At 40.2% G+C, this 25,341-nt stretch overlaps 2 protein-coding genes across 12 annotated transcripts in view; one reads left to right on the plus strand and one right to left on the minus strand.

Moving 5' to 3' along the window:
• The window catches only part of FLACC1 (flagellum associated containing coiled-coil domains 1), a 75,859-nt gene extending 55,896 nt beyond the window's left edge, over positions 1 to 19,963 (plus strand). For all 5 annotated transcript variants that reach the window (XM_058439745.1, XM_058439739.1, XM_058439741.1 and 2 more), the window contains 4 exons: positions 6,095 to 6,157; positions 18,734 to 18,823; positions 18,953 to 19,062; positions 19,733 to 19,963. In XM_058439745.1, coding sequence (XP_058295728.1) covers positions 6,095 to 6,157; positions 18,734 to 18,823; positions 18,953 to 19,062; positions 19,733 to 19,859 — 390 coding nt within the window. In that variant the 3' untranslated portion in view covers positions 19,860 to 19,963. The remainder of the gene's footprint in view (positions 1 to 6,094; positions 6,158 to 18,733; positions 18,824 to 18,952; positions 19,063 to 19,732) is intronic.
• An 837-nt stretch (positions 19,964 to 20,800) lies between these two features.
• Positions 20,801 to 25,341, minus strand: part of CASP8 (caspase 8) — a 51,942-nt gene continuing 47,401 nt past the window's right edge. For 5 of the 7 annotated variants that reach the window (XM_032754968.2, XM_032754967.2, XM_058439729.1 and 2 more), the window contains 2 exons: positions 23,188 to 23,689; positions 20,815 to 22,045 (listed from right to left, as the gene is read on the minus strand). In XM_032754968.2, the coding sequence (XP_032610859.1) occupies positions 21,910 to 22,045; positions 23,188 to 23,689 (638 nt within the window). In that variant the 3' untranslated portion in view covers positions 20,815 to 21,909. Of the gene's footprint in view, positions 22,046 to 23,187; positions 23,690 to 25,341 lie in introns of all 7 variants that reach the window. The other 2 variants (XM_058439717.1, XM_032754965.2) reach the window with 1 other exon arrangement.

Genomic DNA, 25,341 nt, shown 5'->3' on the forward strand with positions numbered 1-25,341 from the left:
AGATATATTGAAATTCTAGTTGCTCTATATCCTCCACAAAAATTAGTTTTGCTAGTCTTTTAATTTTGGCCATTCCAGTGGGCATGAAGTGGTACTTCATTATGGTTTTAGTTTCCCTGATGACTAATTATGTTGGGGATTTTCTCATATGCTTATTGGTCCATTCATATATCTTCTTCCATAAAGTGCCTGTTCAAGTCTTTTCCCATTTGAAAAAGTAGGAGGTGCTTGTATTTTTATTTTTGATATGTAGGAGTACTTTTTATATTGTGGATACAAGTTTTTTGTCAGATATACATGTTGTAAATATTGTCTGTCAGCCTGTGGTTTGCCTCTTCATTTTGTTAACGATATATTTTGATATACAGAAGCTTTAAATTTCGATGAAAGGCAGTGATCTTTTTTTTTCTTTTATGGTTACAGATTTTTGTGTCCTCTCTATAAAATCGTTGCCTATTCCAAGGTCGTGAAGATATTCTATTTTTTAGAAGCTTTAAAATTTTAGCTTTTATGATTCTATGATCCATTTTGAATAATTTTCGTGTATGAAGTGAAGTGTAAGAGTCATGGGTCATTTTTGTCTTATGGATATTCAGTTATCCTGGCATCATTCTTTAAAAATACTTTCCTTTGCCCATTGAGTTGCCTTAGTGTCTGATACAGTTTAGATTTGTGTCCCTGCCCAAATCTCATATCCAATTGTAATCTCCAACGTTGGAGAAGGGGTCTGGTGGGAGTGATTGGATGATGGGGACAGATTCTCCCCCTTTCTGTTCTCGCGATAGTGAGTTCTCAAAAGATCAGGTTGTAGCACCTCCCCCTTCTCTCTCTTCCTTTTGTTCCAGCTATGTAAGACAGGCCTCCTTCCTCTTTACCTCTGCCATGATTGTAAGTTTCCTGAGGCCTCCCCAACCATGCTTGCAGAAATGTGAGCCAATTAAACCTCTTTTATTTATTTTTTTTATTTTTTTTATATATTATACTTTAAGTTCTAGGGTACATGTGCACAACGTGCAGGTGTGTTACATATGTATACATGTGCCATGTTGGTGTGCTGCACCCATTAACTCGTCATTTACATTAGGTATATCTTCTAATGCTATCCTTCCCCCCTCCCCCCACCCCATGACAGGCCCCGGTGTGTGGTGTTCCCCATCCTGTGTCCAAGTGTTCTCACTGTTCAATTCCTACCTATGAAGGAGAACATGCAGTGTCTGTTTTTTTGTCCCTGCAATAGTTTGCTGAGAATGGTTTCCAGCTTCACCCATGTCCCTACAAAGGACATGAACTCATCCATTTTTATGGCTGCATAGTATTCCACGGTGTATATGTGCCACATTTTCTTAATCCAGTCTATCATTGTTGGACATTTGGGTTGGTTCCAAGTCTTTGCTATTGTGAATAGTGCCGCAATAAACATACATGTGCATGTGTCTTTATAGCAGCATGATTTATAATCCTTTGGATATATACCCAGTAATGGGATGGCTGGGTCAAATGGTATTTCTAGTTCTAGATCCCTGAGGAATTGCCACACTGTCTTCCACAATGGTTGAACTAGTTTACAGTCCCACCAACAGTGTAAAAGTGTTCCTATTTCTCCACATCCTCTCTAGTACCTGTTGTTTCCTGACTTTTTAATGATGGCCATTCTAACTGGTATGAGATGGTATCTCATTGTGGTTTTGATTTGCATTTCTCTGATGGCCAGTGATGATGAGCATTTTTTCATGTGTCTGTTGGCTGCATAAATGTCTTCTTTTGAGAAGTGTCTGTTCATATCCTTCACCCATTTGTTGATGCGGTTGTTCGATTTTTTTCTTGTAAATTTGTTTAAGTTATTCGTAGATTGTGGATATTAGCCCTTTGTCAGATGAGTAGATTGCAAAAATTTTCTCCCATTCTGTAGGTTGCCTGTTCACTCTGATGGTAGTTTCTTTTGCTGTGCAGAAGCTCTTTAGTTTATTTAGATCCCATTTGTCAATTTAGGCTTTTGTTGCCATTGCTTTTGGTGTTTTAGACATGAAGTCCTTGCCCATACCTATGTCCTGAATGGTATTGCCTAGGTTTTCTTGTAGGGTTTTTATGGTTTTAGATCTAATATTTAAGTCTTTAATCCATCTTGAATTAATTTTTGTATAAGGTGTAAGGAAGGGATTGTTTCAGCTTTCTACATATGGCTAGCCAGTTTTCCCAGCACCATTTATTAAATAGGGAGTCCTTTCCCCATTTCTTATTTTTGTCAGGATGTCAAAGATCAGATGGTTGTAGATGTGTGGTATTATTTTTGAGGGCTCTGTTCTGTTCCATTGGTCTATATCTCTGTTTTGGTGCCAGTACCATGCTGTTTTGGTTACTGTAGCCTTGTAGTATAGTTTGAAGTCAGGTAGCGTGATGCCTCCAGCTTTGTTCTTTTGGCTTAGGATTGTCTTCGCAATACAGGCTCTTTTTTGTTTCCATATGAACTTTAAAGTAGTTTTTTCCAATTCTGTGAAGAAAGTCATTGGTAGCTTGATGGGGATGGCATTGAATCTATAAATTACCTTGGGCAGTATGGCCATTTTCACAATATTGATTCTTCCAACCCATGAGCATGGAATGTTCTTCCATTTGTTTGTGTCCTCTTTTATTTCATTGAGCAGTGGTTTGTAATTCTCCTTGAAGAGGTCCTTCACATCCCTTGTAAATTGGATTCCTAGGTATTTTATTCTCTTTGAAGCAACTGTGAATGGGAGTTCACTCATGATTTGGCTCTCTGTCTGTTACTGGTGTATAGGAATGCTTGTGATTTTTGCACATTCATTTTGTATCCTGATGCTGAAGTTGCTTATCAGCTTAAGGAGATTTTGGGCAAGATGATGGGGTTTATTTCCTTTATTTCCTTCTCCTGCCTGATTGCCCTGGACAGAACTTCCAACACTATGTTGAATAGGAGTGGTGAGAGAGGGCATCCCTGTCTTGTGCCAGTTTTCAAAGGGAATGCTTCCAGTTTTTGCCCATTCAGTATGATACTGGCTGTGGGTTTGTCATAGATAGCTCTTATTATTTTGAGATACGTCCCATCAATACCTAATTTATTGAGAGTTTTTAGCATGAAGGGTTGTTGAATTTTGTTGAAGGCCTTTTCTGCATCTATTGAGATAATCATGTGGTTGTTGTCATTGGTTCTGTTTATATGATGGATTACGTTTATTGATTTGTGTATGTTGAACCAGCCTTGCATCCCAGGGATGAAGCCCACTTGATCATGGTGGATAAGCTTTTTGATGTGCTGCTGGATTCGGTTTGCCAGTATTTTATTGAGGATTTTTGCATTGATGTTCATCACGGATATTGGTCTAAAATTCTCTTTTTTTGTTGTGTCTCTGCCAGGCCTTGGTATCAGGACGATGCTGGCCTCATAAAATGAGTTAGGGAGGATTCCTTCTTTTTCTATTGATTGGAATAGTTTCAGAAGGAATGGTACCAGCTCCTCCTTGTACCTCTGGTAGAATTCACCTGTGAATCCATCTTGTCCTGGACTTTTTCTGGTTGGTAGGCTCTTAATTATTACCTCAATTTCAGAGCCTGTTATTGGTCTATTCAGGGATTCAACTTCTTCCTGGTTTAGTCTTGGGAGGGTGTATGTGTCCAGGAATTTATCCATTTCTTCTAGATTTTCTAGTTTATTTGCATAGTGGTGTTTATAGTATTCTCTGATGGTAGTTTGTATCTCTGTGGGATCAGTGGTGATATCCCCTTTATCATTTTTTATTGCATCTATTTGATTCTTCTCTCTTCTTTATTAGTCTTGCTAGCGGTCTATCAATTTTGTTGATCTTTTCAAAAAACCAGCTCCTGGATTCATTGATTTTTTTGAAGGTTTTTTTGTGTCTCTATCTCCTTCAGTTTTGCTCTGATCTTTGTTATTTCTTGCCTTCTGCTAGCTTTTAAATGTGTTTGCTCTTGCTTCTCTAGTTCTTTTAATTGTGATGTTAGGGTGTCAATTTTAGATCTTTCCTGCTTTCTCTTGTGGGCATTTAGTGCTATAAATTTCCCTCTACACACTGCTTTAAATGTGTCCCAGAGATTCTGATATGTTGTGTCTTTGTTCTCATTGGTTTCGAAGAACATCTTTATTTCTGCCTTCATTTCGTTATGTACCCAGTAGTCATTCAGGAGCAGGTTGTTCAGTTTCCATGTAGTTGAGTGGTTTTGAGTGAGTTTCTTAATCCTGAGTTCTAGTTTGATTGCACTGTGGTCTGAGAGACAGTTTGTTGGGATTTCTGTTCTTTTATATTTGCTGAGAAGTGCTTTACTTCCAACTATGCAGTCAATTTTGGAATACGTGCGATGTGGTGCTGAGAAGAATGTATATTCTGTTTATTTGGGGTGGAGAGTTCTGTAGATGTCTATTAGGTCCACTTGGTGCCGAGCTGAGTTGAATTCCTGGATATCTTTGTTAACTTTCTGTCTCGTGGAACTGTCTAATGTTGACAGTGGGGTGTTAAAGTCTCCCATTATTATTGTGTGGGAGTCTAAGTCTCTTTGTAGGTCTCTAAGGACTTGCTTTATGAATCTGGGTGCTCCTGTATTGGGTGCATATATATTTAGGATAGTTAGCTCTTCTTGTTGAATTGATCCCTTTACCATTATGTAATGGCCTTCTTTGTCTCTTTTGATCTTTGTTGATTGAAAATCTGTTTTATCAGAAACTAGGATTGCAACCCCTGCCTTTTTTTGTTTTCCATTTGTTTGGTAGTTCTTCCTCCATCCTTTTATTTTGAGCCTATGTGTGTCTCTGCACGTGAGATGGGTCTCCTGCATACAGCACACTGATGGGTCTTGACTCTATCCAATTTGCCAGGCTGTGTCTTTTAATTGGAGCATTTAGCCCATTTACATTTAAGGTTAATATTGTTATGTGTGAATTTGATCCTCTCATTATCATGTTAGCTGGTTATTTGCTCGTTAGTTGATGCAGTTTCTTCTTAGCATTGATGGACTTTACAATTTGGCATGTTTTTGCAATGGCTGGTACCAGTTGTTCCTTCCCATGTTTAGTGCTTCCTTCAGGACCTCTTGTAAGACAGGCCTGGTGGTGACCAAATCTCTCAGCATTTGCTTCTCTGTAAAGGATTTTATTTCTCCTTCAATTATGAAGTTTAGTTGGGCTGGAAATGAAATTCTGGGTTGACCCAATTTTCCAGGTGCCATCTGTCACGGCTTCCCTTGGCTAGGAAAGGGAATTCCCTGACCCCTTGCGCTTCCCAGGTGAGGCAGTGCCCCGCCCTGGTTCGGCTCCCAGTCCGTGGGCTGTACCCACTGTCCTGCACCCACTGTCTGACAAGCCCCAGTGAGATGAACCTGGTACCTCAGTTGGAAATGCAGAGATCACCCATCTTCTGCGTCACTCATGCTGGGAGCTGTAGACTGGAGCTGTTCCTATTTGGCCATCTTGGAACCTCCCCCCTAAACCTCTTTTCTTTATAAATTACCCAGTCTCTCAGGTAGTTCTTCATAGAAATGTGAGATCAGACTATTATAGTGTCTTTGCTGTATTTGGGGGTATAGGACTCTCCATTCTGTTTAATTTGACTATTTTTCTATACTTAGGTCAACAACACATTGTCTTGACTACTGAAGTTTGAAATCGGGTAGCAAAGATTATCTAGCTTTGCTATTGTTTTTCAAGATTATTTTGCCTTTCCACATTCTTTGTATTTTTACATAAATGTTAGAACTAGCTTGTCAATTTAGAATTAGCTTATCAAGGAAGCTTGCTGATATTTTGACTGGGATTTCATTGAATATAAAGATCAATCTGTGGTGAGATTAATTCTTAAGAGTATTGAATCTATACACTGATTTAAGAAAAGCTTTTGATGAAAATATAATTTCTTTTAATATTTGTCAGTGAGATAAGGTTGAACATAAGTAAGATTTTCATTAACTTCAACATCTCATGTCACTAGTTTATAATGTGTGCTTCATTATAGCAGTGTCTAAGCTTTGGTGAATATTATATTCCTGAATCCTAGTCTGGCTTTCTTAACTCCCTAGAAGATGTGCCAGAACCACAGTGCTAACCTTTTCCTAATAAAATTGTTTTTAGGAGCTCTTGAAGCAACATCAAAGTGACACCTTGCAATTAGAAGAGCTGAGAAAAACCAAAGAGGTAAGCTTTTTCATCCTTTCCTGTGGACTTGGTATATTACAAATACACCAGTAAAATAACAAGCTGTCAGTATAATGGAATCAATGATAATTTCCCCAAAACCAATAAGAAATGGAAGACCTAAAGCTGAGTTTACTGGATTCAATAAATTAAAAAGAATTTTTGAAATTATCTGTAAAATAAAGCCAGTGGGTCTTTTTAAAGTCTGATTTGAACAAATAGATCAGCAATATACTATGTGATCTTCAGTGTTAAATGACTTTCATTTCTAGTGAAGTTCAAACCACAAATGATCTTTCAGTTATAAAACACCAAGTTCTTCCCTTTGAGCTCTGAAAAGTATAAAAGTGCCTCCTTTGGAACTCTGTCACCAAGCTCCTCCTTAAACTCTGAGTGTACCTCACACATGGTAACTTCCTCAGGGACTCTATTCTGGGACAAATTGTGGCAGTCTGTGGGAGACAACTGAAGAGGAGTTGTTCAAATCCACAAGGTGATGTGTGATTCTTCCATCACTGAGAATTTGACTTGGATCCAGAATAGACATGTTTGAGAAAATATTAGTCATTATAAAGGCATTGTAAATGAATTCTATCTTAGAGCCGAGGCAGGGCTTCAGCATCATGGAGAGGCAAACAGACTGTGGTGTCCTACAAGTTCAAGAAATGGGCTTTGGAGGAAGGTATACCCAGTGTATTATAATAACTATTTTCACGAGTTTGTCTACGAATTCTGTCGTTTGTGTCATGTCTGGGTCTGTTTCTCTTCGTTGATTTTTCTCCTCATTTATGGTCATATTTCCTTGTTTGCAAGCCTGGTGAGTTTGGCTTGGATGTCAGCCATTTTGGCGTTTACCTTGTTGGGTGCTGAATATTTTTATATTCCTTTAGATATTCTTGAGCTTTGCCCTGGGATGCAGTTAAGTTGCCTGGAAACAGTTTGATCCTTTTGAGCCTTGCTTTTTAAGCTTTTTTGGGCAGAACTAAAGCAGTCTTTAGTGTGGAACTAATTTTCCCCCACTACTGAGGTAATACCCTCTGAGTATTCGACACCACACCCTCTGTATGAGAAGGATTTTCTACTCTGCCTAGTGGGACCATGAACTGTTCCCAGCCCTGTGTTGGCCCTGGGGATTGTTCCACCTGCTCCTCGCTGATGGTTCCTTCCTCTAACCTCGTCTCTTTCTATTTCTTCCCTCCATCACTCCACCCCAGAGGCACTTGCCTCCTTGCTGTTCCCTTAACAGGCCAGGATGTTCCTACCTTGGGGTCTTTGATATTCTCTCTTCCTGAAAAGCTCTTTCCTGGATATCCACATGACTAACTTCCTTTCCTCCTCTTGTTCTTTATTCAAATGCCACCTTCTCAGAAGCCACCCGATTTAAGGGCCCTGCCCAACACTTGCTTTTCTCTAAATGGGACACCACTGGAGGTTCTTGAGGAGAGAGTATCATTTGGGAAAATAACTGTGGCAGCAATGTGAAGGAGAATCTGAAGAGGCAAAATGATGGGAGGCAGAACCTATTAGAAGGGTCACCTCCCCTTTACACCTCAACCTGACTTCTGCTCCCATCCCAGCCATGGAAACTGTTTTTGTTAAAATCACAAGTAAATTCCGAGTTGCCAAATCCAAGGAATGCTTCACCTCACTTGACATGAGCAGTATCAGGTGCAATTGATCACTCTCTCCTTGCAACATTCACCTGTCTTAGCTTTCATGGGCTTCTGCGTTTCCTTCACCTCATTGGTCACACCTTCTCAATCTCCTTTACTAGAACTAGAACTCTGCTTAAAACCCTTCAATGGCACCCATTGTTCTCCCACCTACTTTCTAAGTCCTGGAGTATTTTCAGGCTTGTTCCCAGGCCCCACTTCTCTTCTTTATCTCCCATTTCTCCTTTGGTGACCTCATCTGTTCACACAGATGTAAAAGCCATCTCTGTGCTGATAACTTGGGTTGATACTCCAGCCTTGCCTCTCTCCTGAGCTCCAGGCTTGTACATCCAACTGCCCATTTGACATTTCAACACAGGTGACATACAGACACCTCAAAATTAACATGCCCAGTTCCACACTCTCAATTTTCCACCAGAGATTTAGCCCCGAAATTATCAACTCCCTCAGCTGTTCTGAGCCTAGACCTGAAGTCATCCTTGATTTCTTCTTTCCTTTCACTCTCCCAAATCAACTCAGCAGCCTCAGCTGATCCTCTATAACATATTCCAAATTCATCCACGTCCCTCCATTGTCACCTTACCCTAGTCCATTATTTCTCACCTACACGACTGTACTATTCTCCTCCTTAGTTCCGTTGTTTTCCCTCTTGCCCTTCCAATCCATCCCCATGGAGCATAATGTAAGCAGTAATATACGTGCATTCACTTCTCTGCTTAAAACCCTTCAGTAGGTACCCATGGTTCTTGGCTTACCTTATCCTCTCAGGTGAAACCAGGCTCCCCTGTATTTTCTCACCATGGCCCTCTATCCTTACTATCTCTATTCCAGCCATATTGGTGTTCCTTTGGGTCTTCAAACAGAATGAGCATTTTGCATTTTTTTATTATACTTTAAGTATTAGGGTACATGTGCACAATGTACAAGTTTGTTACATATGTATACATGTGCCATGTTGGTGTGCTGCACCCATTAACTCGTCATTTAACATTAGGTATATCTCCTAATGCTATCCCTCCCACACCACAACAGGCCCCAGTGTGTGATGTTCCCCTTCCTGTGTCCATGTGTTCTCATTGTTCAATTCCCACCTATGAGTGAGAACATGCGGTATTTGGTTTTTTGTCCTTGCAGTAGTTTGCTCAGAATGATGGTTTCCAGCTTCATCCATGTCCCTACAAAGGACATGAGCTCATCATTTGTTATGGCTGCATAGTATTCCATGGTGTATATGTGCCACATTTTCTTAATCCAGTCTATCATTGTTGGACATTTGGGTTGGTTCCAAGTCTTTGCTATTGTGAGTAGTGCCACAATAAACATAGGTGTGCATGTGTCTTTATAGCAGCATGATTTATAATCCTTTGGATATATACCCAGCAATGGGATGGCTGGGTCAAATGGTATTTCTAGTTCTAGATCCCTGAGGAATCGCCACACTGACTTCCACAATTGTTGAACTAGTTTACAGTCCCACCAACAGTGTAAAAGTGTTCCTATTTCTCCACATCCTCTCCAGCACCTGTTGTTTCCTGACTTTTTAATGATGGCCATTCTAACTGGTGTGAGATGCTATCTCATTGTGGTTTTGATTTGCATTTCTCTGATGGCCAGTGATGATGAGCATTTTTTCATGTGTCTTTTGGCTGCATAAATGTCTTCTTTTGAGAAGTGTCTGTTCATATCCTTCACCCACTTGTTGATGAGGTTGTTTTCTTCTTGTAAATTTGTTTAAGTTCATCGTAGATTCTAGATATTAGCCCTTTGTCAGATGAGTAGATTGCAAAAATTTTCTCCCATTCTGTAGGTTGCCTGTTCACTCTGATGGTAGTTTCTTTTACTGTGCAAAAGCTCTTTAGTTTAATTAGATCCCATTTGTCAATTTAGGCTTTTGTTGCCATTGCTTTTGGTGTTTTAGCCATGAAGTCCTTGCCCATACCTATGTCCTGAATGGTATTGCCTAGGTTTTCTTCTAGGGTTTTTATGGTTTTAGGTCTAACATGTAAGTCTTTAATCCATCTTGAATTAATTTTTGTATAAAGTTTAAGGAAGGGATTGTTTCACCTTTCTACATATGGCTAGCCAGTTTTCCCAGCACCATTTATTAAATAAGGAATTCTTTCCCCATTTCTTGTTTTTGTCAGGTTTGTCAAAGATCAGATAGCTGTAGATATATGGCATTATTTCTGAGGGCTCTGTTCTGTTCCATTGGTCTGTGTCTCTGTTTTGGTACCAGTACCATGCTGTTTTGGTTACTGTAGCCTTGTAGTATAGTTTGAAGTCAGGTAGTGTGATGCCTCCAGCTTTGTTCTTTTGACTTAGGATTGACTTGGCAATGCGGGCTCTTTTTTGGTTCCAGATGAACTTTAAAGTAGTTTTTTCCAGTTATGTGAAGAAAGTCATTGGTAGCTTGATGGGGATGGCATTGAATCTATAAATTACCTTGGGCAGTATGGCCATTTTCACGATATTGATTCTTCCTATCCATGAGCATGGAATGTTCTTCCATTTGTTTGTGTCCTCTTTTATTTCATTGAGCAGTGGCTTGTAGTTCTCCTTGAAGAGGTCCTTCACATCCCTTGTAAGTTGGATTCCTAGGAATTTTATTCTCTTTGAAGCAATTGTGAATGAGAGTTCACTCATGATTTGGCTCTCTGTTTGTCTGTTATTAGTGTATAAGAATGCTTGTGATTTTTGCACATTGATTTTGTATCCTGAGACTTTGCTGAAGTTGCTTATCAGCTTAAGCAGATTTTGGGCTGAGACGATGGGGTTTTCTAGATATACAATCATGTTATCTGCAAACAGGGACAATCTGACTTCCTCTTTTCCTAATTGAATATCCTTTATTTCCTTCTCCTGCCTGGTTGCCCTGGCCAGAACTTCCAACACTATGTTGAATAGGAGTGGGTTGTTGAATTTTGTCAAAGGCCTTTTCTGCATCTATTGAGATAATCATGTGGTTTTTATCATTGATTCTGTTTATATGCTGGATTACATTTATTGATTTGTGTATGTTGAACCAGCCTTGCATTCCAGGGATGAAGCCCACTTGATCATGGTGGATAAGCTTTTTGATGCGCTGCTGGATTCGGTTTGCCAGTATTTTATTGAGGATTTTTGCATCAATGTTCATCAGGGATATTGGTCTAAAATTCTCTTTTTTTGTTGTGTCTCTGCCAGGCTTTGGTATCAGGATGATGCAGGCCTCATAAAATGAGTTAGGGAGGACTCCCTCTTTTTCTATTGATTGGAATAGTTTCAAAGGAATGGTACCATCTCCTCATTGTACCTCTGATAGAATTTGGCTGTGAATCCATCTGGTCTTGGACTTTTTTTGGTTGGTAAGCTATTAATTGTTGCCTCAGTTTCACAGCCTGTTTTTGGTCTATTCAGGGATTCAACTTCTTCATGGTTTAGTCTTGGGAGGGTGTATGTGTCCAGGAATTTATCCGTTTCTTCTGGATTTTCTAGTTTATTTGCATAGAGGTATTTATAGTATTCTCTGATGGTAGTTTGTATTTCTGTGGGATCAGTGGTGATATCCCCTTTATCATTTTTTATTGCATCTATTTGATTCTTCTCTCTTTTCTTCTTTATTAGTCTTGCTAGTGGTCTATTAATTTTGTTGATCTTTTCAGAAAACCAGCTCCTCAATTCATTGATTTTTTGAAGGTTTTTTTGTGTCTCTATCTCCTTCAGTTCTGCTCTGATCTTAGTTATTTCTTGCCATCTGCTAGCTTTTGAATGTATTTGCTCTTGCTTCTCTAGTTCTTTTAATTGTGATGTTAGGGTGTCAATTTTAGATCTTTCCTGCTTTCTCTTGTGGACATTTAGTGCTATAAATTTCCCTCTACACACTGCTTTGAATGTGTCTGAGAGATTCTGGTATGTTGTGTCTTTGTTCTCATTGGTTTCAAAGAACATCTTTATTTCTGCCTTCATTTCATTATGTACCCCGTAGTCATTCAGGAGCAGGTTGTTCAGTTTCCATGTAGTTGAGTGGTTTTTTATTTTTTATTTTTTTATTATTATTATACTTTAGGTTTTAGGGTACATGTGCACAATGTGCAGGTTTGTTACATATGTATCCATGTGCCATGTTGTTTTGCTGCACCCATTAACTCGTCATTTAGCATTAGGTATATCTCCTAATGCTGTCCCTCCCCACTCCCCCAACCCCACAACAGTCCCCGGAGTGTGATGTTCCCCTTCCTGTGTCCATGAGTTCTCATTGTTCAATTCCCACCTATGAGTGAGAACATGCGGTATTTGTTTTTTTGTCCTTGCGATAGTTTACTGAGAATGATGTTTTCCAGTTTCATCCATGTCCCTACAAAGGACATGAACTCATCATTTTTTATGGCTGCATAGTATTCCATGGTGTATATGTGCCACATTTGCTTAATCCAGTCTATCATTGTTGGATATTTGAGTTGGTTCCAACTTTTTGCTATTGTGAATAGTGCCGCAATAAACATACGTGAGCATGTGTCTTTATAGCAGCATGATTTATAGTCCTTTGGGTATATACCCAGTAATGGGATGGCTGGGTCAAATGGTATTTCTAGTTCTAGATCCCTGAGGAATCGCCACACTGACTTCCACAATGGTTGAACTAGTTTACAGTCCCACCAACAGTGTAAAAGTGTTCCTATTTCTCCACATCCTCTCCAGCACCTGTTGTTTCCTGACTTTTTAATGATGGCCATTCTAACTGGTGTGAGATGATATCTCACTGTGGTTTTGATTTGCATTTCTCTGATGGCCAGTGATGATGAGCATTTTTTCATGTGTTTTTCAGCTGCATAAATGTCTTCTTTTGAGAAATGTCTGTTCATGTCCTTTGCCCACTTTTTGATGGGGTTGTTTGTTTTTTTCTTGTAAATTTGTTTGAGTTCATTGTAGATTCTGGATATTGGCCCTTTGTCAGACGAGTAGGTTGCAAAAATTTTCTCCCATTCTGTAGGTTGCCTGTTCACTCTGATGGTAGTTTCTTTTGCTGTGCAGAAGCTCTTTAGTTTAATTAGATCCCATTTGCCCATGCCTATGTCCTGAATGGTATTGCCTAGGTTTTCTTGTAGGATTTTAATGGTTTTAGGTCTAACATTTAAGTGTTTAATCCATCTTGAATTAATTTTTGTATAAGGTGTAAGGAAGGGATCCAGTTTCAGCTTTCTACATATGGCTAGCCAGTTTTCCCAGCACCATTTATTAAATAGGGAATCCTTTCCCCATTTCTTGTTTTTGTCAAGTTTGTCAAAGATCAGATAGTTGTAGATATGCGGCATCATTTCTGAGGGCTCTGTTCTGTTCCATTGATCTATGTCTCTGTTGTGGTACCAGTACCATGCTGTTTTGGTTACTGTAGCCTTGTAGTATAGTTTGAAGTCAGGTAGCGTGATGCCTCCAGCTTTGTTCTTTTGGCTTAGGATTGACTTGGCGATGCGGGCTCTTTTTTGGTTCCATATGAACTTTAAAGTAGTTTTTTCCAATTCTGTGAAGAAAGTCATTGGTAGCTTGATGGGGATGGCATTGAATCTATAAATTACTTTGGGCAGTATGGCCATTTGCACGATATTGATTCTTCCAACCCATGAGCATGGAATGTTCTTCCATTTGTTTGTATCCTCTTTTATTTCATTGAGCAGTGGTTTGTAGTTCTCCTTGAAGAGGTCCTTCACATCCCTTGTAAGTTGGATTCCTAGGTATTTTATTCTCTTTGAAGCAATTGTGAATGGGAGTTCACTCATGATTTGGCTCTCTGTTTGTCTGTGATTGGTGTACAAGAATGCTTGTGATTTTTGTACATTGATTTTGTACCCTGAGACTCTGCTGAAGTTGCTTATCAGCTTAAGGAGATTTTGGGCTGAGACGATGGGGTTTTCTAGATATACAATCATGTCATCTGCAAACAGGGACAATTTGACTTCCTCTTTTCCTAATTGAATACCCTTTATTTCCTTCTCCTGCCTGATTGCTCTGGCCAGAACTTCCAGCACGATGTTGAATAGGAGTGGTGAGAGAGTGCATCCCTGTCTTGTGCCAGTTTTCAAAGGGAATGCTTCCAGTTTTTGTCCATTCAGTATGATATTGGCTGTGGGTTTGTCATAGATAGCTCTTATTATTTTGAGATACGTCCCATCAATACCTAATTTATTGAGAGTTTTTAGCATGAAGGGTTGTTGAATTTTGTCAAAGGCCTTTTCTGCATCTATTGAGATAATCATGTGGTTTTTGTCTTTGGTTCTGTTTATATGCTGGATTACATTTATTGATTTGCATATGTTGAACCAGCCTTGCATCCCAGGGATGAAGCCCACCTGATCATGGTGTATAAGCTTTTTGATGTGCTGCTGGATTCGGTTTGCCAGTATTTTATTGAGGATTTTTGCATCAATGTTCATCAAGGATATTGGTCTAAAATTCTCTTTTTTGGTTATATTTATGCCAGGCTTTGGTATCGGGATGATGCTGGCTTCATAAAATGTGTTAGGGAGGATTCCCTCTTTTTCTATCAATTGGAATAGTTTCAGAAGGAATGGTACCAGTTCCTCCTTGTACCTCTGGTAGAATTCGGCTGTGAATCCATCAGGTCCTGGACTCTTTTTAGTTGGTAAGCTATTGATTATTGCCACAATTTCAGAACCTGTTATTGGTCTATTCAGAGATTCAACTTCTTCCTGGTTTAGTCTTGGGAGGGTGTATTTGTCGAGGAATTTATCCATTTCTTCTAGATTTTCTAGTTTATTTGCATAGAGGTGTTTGTAGTATTCTCTGATGGTAGATTGTATTTCTGTGGGATCGGTGGTGATATCCCCTTTTTCATTTTTTATTGCTTCTATTTGATTCTTCTCTCTTTTCTTCTTTATTAGTCTTGCTAGTGGTCTATCAATTTTGTTGATCTTTTCAAAAAACCAGCTCCTGGATTCATTAATTTTTTGAAGGGTTTTTTGTGTCTCTATTTCCTTCAGTTCTGCTCTGATTTTAGTTATTTCTAGCCTTCTGCTAGCTTTTGAATGTGTTTGCTCTTGCTTTTCTAGTTCTTTTAATTGTGATGTTAGGGTGTCAGTTTTGGATCTTTCCTGCTTTCTCTTGTGGGCATTTAGTGCTATAAATTTCCCTCTACACACTGCTTTGAATGTGTCCCAGAGATTCTGGTATGTTGTGTCTTTGTTCTCATTGGTTTCAAAGAACATCTTTATTTCTGCCTTCATTTCATTATGTACCCAATAGTCATTCAGGAGCAGGTTGTTCAGTTTCCATGTAGTTGAGTGGTTTTGAGTGAGTTTCTTAATCCTGAGTTCTAGTTTGATTGCACTGTGGTCTGAGAGACAGTTTGTTGTGATTTCTATTCTTTTACATTTGCTGAGAAGTGCTTTACTTCCAACTATGTGGTCAATTTTGGAATAGGCGTGGTGTGGTGCTGAAAAGAATGTATATTCTGTTGATTTGGGGTGGAGAGTTCTGTAGATGTCTATTAGGTCCACTTGGTGCATAGCTGAGTTGAATTCCTGGATATCCTTGTTAACTTTCTGTCTTGTGGAACTGTCTAATGTTGACAGTGGGGTGTTAAAGTCTCCCATTATTATTGTGTGGGAGTCTAAGTCTCTTTGTAGGTCTCTAAGGACTTGCTTTATGAATCTGGGTGCTCCTTTATTAGGTGCATATATATTTAGGATAATTAGCTCTTCTTGTTGAATTGATCCCTTTACCACTATGTAATGGCCTTCTTTGTCTCTTTTGATCTTTGTTGATTGAAAGTCTGTGTTATCAGAGACTAGGATTGCAACCCCTGCCTTTTTTTGTTTTCCATTTGGTAGATCTTCCTCCATCCCTTTATTTTGAGCCTATGTGCGTCTCGGCATGTGAGATGGGTTTCCTGAATATAGCACACCGATGGTTCTTGACTCTATCCAATTTGCCAGTTTGTGTCTTTTAATTGGAGCATTTAGCCCATTTACATTTAAGGTTAATATTGTTATGTGTGAATTTGATCCTGTCATTATGATGTTAGCTGGTTATTTTGCTCATTAGTTGATGTAGTTTCTTCCTAGCCTCGATGGTCTTTACAATTTGGCATGTTTTTGCAATGGCTGGTACCAGTTGTTCCTTTCCATGTTTAGTGCTTCCTTCATGAGCTCTTTTAAGGCAGGCCTGGTGGTGACCAAATCTCTCAGCATTTGCTTGTCTGTAAAGTATTTTATTTATCCTTCAATTATGAAGCTTAGTTTGGGTGGATATGAAATTGTAGGTTGAAAATTCTTTTCTTTAAGAATGTTGAATATTGGCCCCCACTCTCTTCTGGCTTGTAGAGTTTCTGCCGAGAGATCCGCTGTTAGTCTAAAGGGCTTCCCTTTGTGGGCAACCCGACCTTTCTCTCTGGCTGCCCTTAACATTTTTTCCTTCTTTTCAACTTTGTTGAATCTGACAGTTATGTGTCTTGGAGTTGCACTTCTCGAGGAGTATCTTTATGGCATTCTCTGTATTTCCTGAATCTGATTGTTGGCCTGCCTTGCTAGATTGGGGAAGTTCTCCTGTATAATATCCTGCAGAGTGTTTTCCAGCTTGGTTCCATTCTCCCCGTCACTTTCAGGTACACCAATCAGACGTAGATTTGATCTTTTCACATAGTCCCATGTTTCTTGGAGGCTTTGTTCTTTTCTTTTTATTCTTTTTTCTCTAAACTTCTCTTCTCGCTTCACTTCATTCATTTAATCTTCCATCACTGATACTCTTTCTTCCAGTTGATCGAATCGGCTACTGAGGCTTGTGCATTTGTCACATAATTCTCGTGTCATGGTTTTCATCTCCATCAGGTCCTTTAAGGACTTCTCTGCGTTGGTTATTCTAGTTAGCCATTTGTCTAATCTTTTTTCAAGGTTTTTAACTTCTTGGCCATGAGTTCGAACTTCCTCCTTTAGCTTGGAGTAGTTTGATTGTCTGAAGCCTTCTTCTCTCAACTCATCAAAGTCATTCTCCGTCCAGCTTTGTTCCGTTGCTGGTGAGGAGCCGCATTCCTTTGGAGGAGGGGAGGCACTCTGATTTTTAGAATTTTCAGTTTTTCTGCTCTGTTTTTTCCCCATCTTTGTGGTTTTATCTACCTTTGGTCTTTGATGACAGTGACATACAGATGGGTTTTTGGTGTGGATGTCCTTTCTGTTTGTTAGTTTTCCTTCTAACAAACAGTCAGGACCCTCAGCTGCAGGTCTGTTGGAGTTTGCTGGAGGTCCACTCCAGACCCTGTTTGCCTGGGTATCAGCAGCAGAGGCTGCAGAACAGCGGATATTGGTGAACAGCAAATGTTACTGCCTGATCGTTCCTCTGGAAGTTTTGTCTCAGAGGAGTACCCAGCCATGTGATGTGTCAGTCTGCCCCTACTGGGGGGTGCCTCCCAGTTAGGCTACTCAGGGGTCAGGGACCCACTTGAGGAGGCAGTCTGTCCATTCTCAGATCTCAAGCTGCATGCTGGGAGAACCACTACTCTCTTCAAAGCTGTCAGACAGGGACATTTAAGTCTGCAGAGGTTTCTGCTGCCTTTTGTTTGGCTATTCCCTGTCCCCAGAGGTGGAGTCTACAGAGGCAGGCAGGCCTCCTTGAGCTGTGGTGGGCTCCACCCAGTTCAAGCTTCCTGGCTGCTTTGTTTACCTACTCAATCCTCAGCAATGGTGGGTGCCCCTCCCCCAGCCTCACTGCCACCTTGCAGTTTGATCTCAGACTGCTGTGCTAGCAATGAGCGAGGCTCCGTGGGTGTCGGACCCTCCGAGCCAGGCATGGGATACAATCTTCTGGTGTGCCGTTTGCTAAGACCATTGGAAAAGTGCAGTATTAGGGTGGGAGTGACCCCATTTTCCAGGTGCCATCTGTCACCCCTTTCCTTGGCTAGGAAAGGGAATTCCCTGATCCTTTGCACTTCCTGTGTGAGGTGATGCCTCGCCCTGCTTCAGCTCACGCTCGGTGCGCTGCACCAACTGTCCCACACCCACTGTCCTGCACCCACTGTCCGACAATCCCCAGTGAGATGAACCCAGTACCTCAGTTGGAAATGCAGAAATCATACATCTTCTGTGTCGCTCACACTGGGAGCTGTAGACTGGAGTTGTTCCTATTTGGCCATCTTGGCTCCACCCCCGAGCATTTTGCATTCTAAGGACCTTTGCACAGGCTTCTATTCATTCTTTAGTGGAAGTTTGTTTGTGCATTTGTTTCAAGAAGCTACTTTTTAGAGCAGTTTTAGGTTTACAGAAAAATTGAGCAGAAAGTACAGAGAGTTCCCATATACTACACTACCCCACCCCACCCCACCCCACCACTAGTTTCCTTTATTATTAGTATCTTGCATTGAGGTGGCACATTAGTTGCAATTGATGAGCCAATGTGGATGCATTCTTATTAACTAAAGTCCGTAGTTTACATGAGGGTTCTCTCTTTGTGTTGTACATTCTGTGGGTTTTGCCTAATATATCATGTCATGTATCCACCATTATAGTGTCATACAGAATAGTTTCACTGCTCTAAAAGTGCCCTCTGCCCCACCTATTCATCCCTCCCTTCCCCTCCAAATCCCTAGAAACCACTAATCTTTTTTCTTTCTCTATAGTTTTGCCTTTTCCAGAGTGTCGTATAGTTGTAATCAGTAGTAGGTATTTAATAAAGACTTGCTTAGTGAATGAATAACTGATTGATTGCCATTGTAACCATTCATATGAGCTCTGGTGAGGCTGAAGAGAAGCATATAGATGGGTGAGACAGAGAGGAGGCAGAACTGACACGGTGTGAGTGGCCATGAGTGATGCAAAAGTAGCTCAAGTTGCTCCCTTGCATTACAGTCCAGGTGCCCTGGAGACGAGACTAAATAAATAGACATCGGCATGATGTCCTGCAACAACTTCTTCTTATGCAGGTCATGGAGGAAGAATTGCATGCACAAGCCCTTATCCTAGAGTCACTTAACACAAACCTCTACTATACCCAGCTGGAACTCCAGAAAGAGGTGAGTCCTTACTGGAGTGGGGATGGGGGTTGGGGGAAGAACCCAGGTCTCCATCCAGCTCTGCCATATAGCTCTGCCCTGGATGGCTCTGGGTTGGGGAAGATGGCTATTAAAATATATGTCTTTCAGAAAGCTATAGTGGGAAATCTGGAGAAAATGCTTCAAACCAAGTTTGCTGAAGCTGAAGAAAAGTATAAGCACACCATACAGATCCTGATGGAAGAGAACATTCATCTGAAGTGCGGCTGCTGCTGAAAAAGACATAGCTGAGTTGTCTTTAGGAGTGGGAAGGAGTTTGAGTGAGGAATGGGTTAGGAAGATAGACCAAGTGCTCCCTAGTTATGTCAAGGCACAGGTGTTTTCGGGAGGGAGGTATGTCACTCTGGGCCAGCGACACAAAGCCAGATAGTTCACTTGAGGTGGAGTGGAGATGTGTCTACACTTCTCCCATTCACCTGTGTCCTTGTTTCTATGCACAGGAAATTTATCTCCCAGTTTCTGAGTTTTCTCAGTTCTATGACTGAGGGTGGTTTTTAAATCCATCTCCCCTGGGAGTCTGATGGTCTTGCCATTACATGCAGCTGCTTCTGGTTCCTATGGAAATCAGCTTTGGATCAGAAGCTGTACTGTTACCTGAAGCTGCATCTTAAATCATTAAAATAAGTTTTGGTCAATACTTCTTTAATAGAGGAAAGTTATTTATTGCATTGATTTAGTAGAAAATTCCTCATATAGGACTTTAGTCACCTGAACACCATACCTCACTAAATTCAAAACCACTGCAAGTAATGAGTGAGAGACTGCTGTGGTGAAGGAACGAAGGCACATTTCTCTCCCTGCACTCCAAATATCCTATACTCTTTCTAGCTTTTGAGTTGACATTGATACATCTTTCCTTTCTTTTTACAGGCAAAAGATAATTTCTAAGAATGAAGAAATTTATGGAGGATGTTCTGGGAGATTGGCCTCTATTACTGTTTCTAAGGATGATTCTGACACTGTGGAAGATGATAGCAAGAAAGGACAAGAATCATAAACAAAAAGTTGCTCTCCATTGTTGAAGATGGTTGGCACACCATTTCTGTAGGCCCAGGAAACTCCTGGGAGGGTTTTCTTGAGAAAATGCATATAATGAGTTTAGTTCTTGGGTTGCTCTGATTCTCTGAGTGGCTGAAAATGTTTGAATTCTCATCTGAATTTCACAGCTTCTCATGGACACTTCATTGAAAAATGATGCTCTCCGTACTGGGAGCTGAGCTTTCTCTGAGTTTTGTACTATTTTTCTTCCACCTTTACGTATTTCGTTAGAAACTGATTTGAAGGCCTTCTTCCTATTGAACTTTTACTATATTTGGGAGATGTACCTTTGTCCCCTGGGGCATTTAGGTAGCAAAAAAAGATGATGTGTTGATTTTATTCTAAAATATTTTTCTCTCACACCCATGCCCCCTACTTCCCTACCTCTCAATCATGTTCCCTAACCTATGACTTAGGAAGGGTTTCTGATGATTCTTACCACCTTCTCTGGACCATCACCGGAATTCAGACACCCACAGGGCAGGCAACATAAAAAAGTGAAGTGGGCTAGACATAAGGAAAACAACTGCACAAGCACAGTGATAAGTGGCAACCAACAGCAGCCTCAGTAGAGGGGCTTGGGCAGGGCTGGGGCACAGCAGGTGGGGAAGAGTGACCCACAGAGCACTGTCCCATCTGAAGAAGGTGCTTCTCAGACCTTTGCCATGCAAAAGCATGAGGTCAATATTGTCAGATATTATGATTTTTTAAAAGAAGTTATTCTGGTTTTTATGTGATATCTCCTAATTTTTAAACGTTGACAACAAATTTTAAAAATACAACTGTGTGTGCCAATCATGGGAGACTCAAGTAGAACATGTCTGTGGTCCAGATGTTTTCCACCTGTGGGATGTCATTGGCAGAAACCAAAACCAAACACAAAAAATCTCTAAGGAGCAATAAGATCAAATTATATTTTATTCTATTAAAAAATGTTTTTGAAAAAAGATACTTACATTTTAAAGATAACTTAATTCCTAATCATTTAAAATAATCCAAGCAGAGATGAAAGAGCAAATGCAAATGCATAAAAAGACCCCAGAGCATTGTTAGCAAAAAAGCAAATATAGTTAGCCAAGTATATATACATCATAAAAGCGATAAGAAGGCATAAAGCAAGTTTGAGGAGAGATTATTTAAAACTTGTAAAATAATTTGAATTTTTAAAAGATTTCAATCAAATTTTGTTTTACTAAAAAAAAATTTTTTTTTTTTGAGATGGGGTCTTGTTCTGTCATCCAAGCTTGAGCGCAGTGGTGTGAACATGGCTCACTGCAGCCTTGACCTCTTGGGTTCAAGCAATCCTCCCACCTCAACCTCCCAAAGTGCTGAGATTATAGACATGAGCCACCATACGTGGCTATTTTCTAATTTTTTAAATGTGGTAGTGTGGAATTTAGCATTGAGAGAATTAAAGTTAATAGAATATTAACAGTGGGCTTAATGTTGGTAGATAATAGTCTGAATCATAAGCCCTCTATATTCGTAGCTGGATTTTGTATATGTCTGGTATTTGTTGCCACCAGCTAAAAACATTCCCAAAAGCCTTAAGCATAAGAGAAAGGAGACAGTGTTATTGTTGTTAATATCCTATTGACTTTAGCTCTTATAAAAAAGTGCAAAACAATTAATAAATAAGTAGAAAATCTAGAAAATTAGTAAATAAACATAGTGTTATGTATCTAAATAGTATCACTGGCCAGGCGCGGTGGCTCACGCCTGTAATCCCAGCACTTTGGGAGGCCGAGGCGGGTGGATCACGAGGTCAGGAGATCAAGACCATCCTGGCTAACACAGTGAAACCCCGTCTCTACTAAAAATACAAAAATTTAGCCGGGCGTGGTGGTGGGTGCCTGTAGTCCCAGCTACTCGGGAGGCTGAGGCAGAAGCATCGCGTTAACCCGGGAGGCAGAGCTTGCAGTGAGCCGAGATCGTGCCACTGCACTCCAGCCTGGGCGACAGAGCAAGATTCTGTCTCAAAAAAAACAAAACAAAACAAAATAGCACCATCAATCAGAAGGGAAGACAAGTTTTTTTCTTAGTGTGAAAGTAGGCTGCGGCATCTGTTTCCCCATGTTTTTCTTGTCATCCTTGTTGCTTACTTCATAGTTCACTTCAGTCAGGATGGTGAGAATATCATCACCTCTGAAATACATCACATAACATTGTGACTGTCTGTGGGGGAAAGCAACTGATGAACTGTCTCTTCTGCTGTGCTCAGAGATAGTTCTGTAGTTCTTTCTCTCAAAATATCAGTCATTTGAAACAATAAGTTGCTAAACCAAGACCTACCCCAGCTTTCCTGGTAAATGGGTTGTCTCGGAGCTTAATAACTTACTTTTGGTTTATTCAGGAACTCTTTTGACCATCAGAAACCTCGGTGTCAGTATTAGAGTTGGTTTCTTTCTCTCCTGACCTGTGTGTCTCTCACTCTTCTCCACGTTACTTGGCTCCCCATTGCTTCAATGCCCCCCAGTACTCTCTGCCTCCAATTGACATTGCATCTGCAGATTCATCTTTGGTGCAATTAAACTTAAGGCAAGTGAAAGTATAACGTCTCCTGCAGCTACTCCCACCTTCTTCTCACCAGGATCTCTTAGCATTTTTGTTAGGCAACCTCTTCTTCTACCTCGGTAGCTAGTCCCGGAAACCTTGCAGGATTCATGATCTAAGTTACAAAATCTAAGTTAGATTCATGATCTAAGTTACGGGAAATTCTCACTATTCATATACTCAAAACATGAAATACGGGGCTAGAAGGAACCTGCTATTTATCTCCCACAATGCACCAAGAGGTTTTGAGGATGGTTTGCTATTATAGAACTTTTGACAGAGTTGGAGGATGTTTAAACATTGAATTGGGTTACTGCCTTCTTGGAAGATTTCCAAAACTAGCTGAATTGGCTCAGTCATGTTTTGGCCTAAAGACAGAGAGCTGGACTATATGACTTTCCCATCCTTTCCTGCTCTGTGATACCCTGATTGTCCTTTGAGGTGCTGAATAAAGGAATAAAGCATCTCAGCTTTTCCATCTATAAACTAAGGATGTTAACACTTGCCACTCTTCCACTTTGTAACTGACCTGGGAAGTGCAGCTATGTGATCTACAGCCAGACATTTAGAGATGAATGGAAACCACTCCCCTTGGACAGTTCTCTGACCCGTTAATGTTATCTAAACCATATAGCACTTTCTAATAGGTCCTGAATATGAGTAGATAGTAGTGGTGATGGAGTAGCGGAGCAAGGTAGTGTAACAGTGAGGAGGGCTGAGTAGACAAAACTTACCGAGGACATCGCTCTCTCAGGCTCTGGCAAAGTGACTGAATGTACCAGGTTCCCTCTGCAGGATTTCGGTAGGAAACACAGTTATTCACAGTGGCCATCCCCAGCAGAAAGTCAGCCTCATCCGGGATATATCTCGCTTGAGGTGATGATAAATCCATTTCTAAATAGGGTTGCTCCTCTGAATCAGTCTCAACAGGTATACCTTTCTGGTAGTTATCCCCCTGACAAGCCTGAATAAAAAACACTTTGGGTTTTCCAGCAAGGGAAGGGCACTTCAAACCAGTGAACTGAGATGTCAGCTCATAGATGGGGGCCTCCTTGCCATCAGTGCCGTAGATGATGCCCTTGTCTCCATGGGAGAGGATACAGCAGATGAAGCAGTCCATGTTACTGTGGTCCATGAGTTGGTAGATTTTCAAAATCTCATAGATTTGCTGTACTGTGCAGTCATTGTGGGGCTTGATCTCAAAATGAAGCTCTTCAAAGGTCGTGGTCAAAGCCCCTGAAAAGTGAAATTGGAACAGTCACGTTATACCACAGTAATTCACAGACCAGAGCTGGAGAGCACAGTGGGCATAACCTTGATAGATAAGAATTTGAACCAGAAATTCAAGACCAAAACTCTCTATATTTGTAGCTGGATTCTGCAGGCTTCTAATATTTATTGCCACCAGCTAAAAACATTCTCAAACCCTGAAGCAAATGAGAAAGGAGAGAGTGTTATTGTTGGTCTGTTTTCTCTACTAAACTAGTTTACAAGATGGGTAAGCTATCATTTAGGCTTACTACTCAACCAATTTTAAAAACGATTACATTATTTACATAATCAGAAAAAAAACAATTTTTGAATAAAAGATCCAACTTATTTTATCCTAAACCTTCTCAAAATTATGTATGTATAGCAAAATAAAAGATGTGAATTAATAAAATAGAACTAGAAGACCTTTTACAAAAGGTTATCCCCTCTCTATCCCTCCCTATTACCTAGTCACATTCCATGAAGGCAACCACTTTCAGTTTTTAACCACTTTGTTTTCACATTAACCTCCATTTTGTAATGAATTTGGGTACACTGCTAATTACTCATTTATAAATTTTAGACTTTCACATTGAGTTCTTATTATGGAGAATAAGCATTTGGTGTTCTTACTCAATTATTTACAATTTTTGGTTGAATCCATAGTAATATTTTAATTTTTTAAAATATATTTTTAGAAAAGGTCTCACTCTGTCACCCAGGCTGCAGTGCAGTGTCACAATCTCAGCTCACTGCAACTTCTGCCCCCCAAGTTCAAGCAATTCTCCTGCCTCAGTCTCCCAAGCAGGTGGGACTACAGGCACGCACCACCACACCCAGCTAATTTTTGTATTTTCAGTAGAGACAGGGTTTCGCCATGTTGGCCAGGCTGGTCACAAACTCCCAGCCTCAAGTGACCCACCCCCCTTGGCCTCCCAAAGTGCTGGGATTGTAGGCATAAGCCACCACCTCCGGCCCATAGTAATATTTCTATTATTAAGACTATGTAAACATAATGTTCTTTCATTATGTTTCCTTTCTTATTAACCTTTTTGCCTTTCCTGGAATTCGTAATTGTATTATTTTTTCATCTGCTTTGTTTCCTATATGCTTAACACTATTTTTTCTCCAAGTGCTCTAATGGATCTGGCCAAAATCTTTCAATATTTTTAGGCTGCTTATCTGACTCATTTTTATTTCTTCCTGGAAAACTTTTCATCCAGAGCACTGCATCCTTCTGCTGTAATACCAACTGGCTGTTCCATAGGCCAGATGAATTTCTCTTCTCCTGGGACATCCCTCTGTCTCTTCCATAGTAGGTTCCCTGTTTCCTCCATCTATGACTTCCTCTGTCTTATCAGTTTCCTTTGCTGGATCATAACCATGAGGAGTACATTTTTTGAGCCCTTGTATGAGTCTTTACTAAGTTCTATTTTCAAAAGCATTTTTCCTCAGAATTCCAAAGGCCTTTCTTCACAGTCTTTTAGCTTTCAGTGTTACTAGAGAGAAGACCTTTTCATTCCTGATACTTTACATATTTGGCTTACTTTTTTCTCTTTCCAGAAGCTTCTAGGGTATGATATGTTTGGAAGTGAATCTTAATCCATTATACCCTTTCAATCTGGAGACTGTGTCAT

This window comes from Hylobates moloch, unplaced genomic scaffold (assembly GCF_009828535.3).
Source record: "Hylobates moloch isolate HMO894 unplaced genomic scaffold, HMol_V3 SCAFFOLD_1, whole genome shotgun sequence".
Classification (NCBI taxonomy): Eukaryota; Metazoa; Chordata; class Mammalia; order Primates; family Hylobatidae; genus Hylobates; species Hylobates moloch.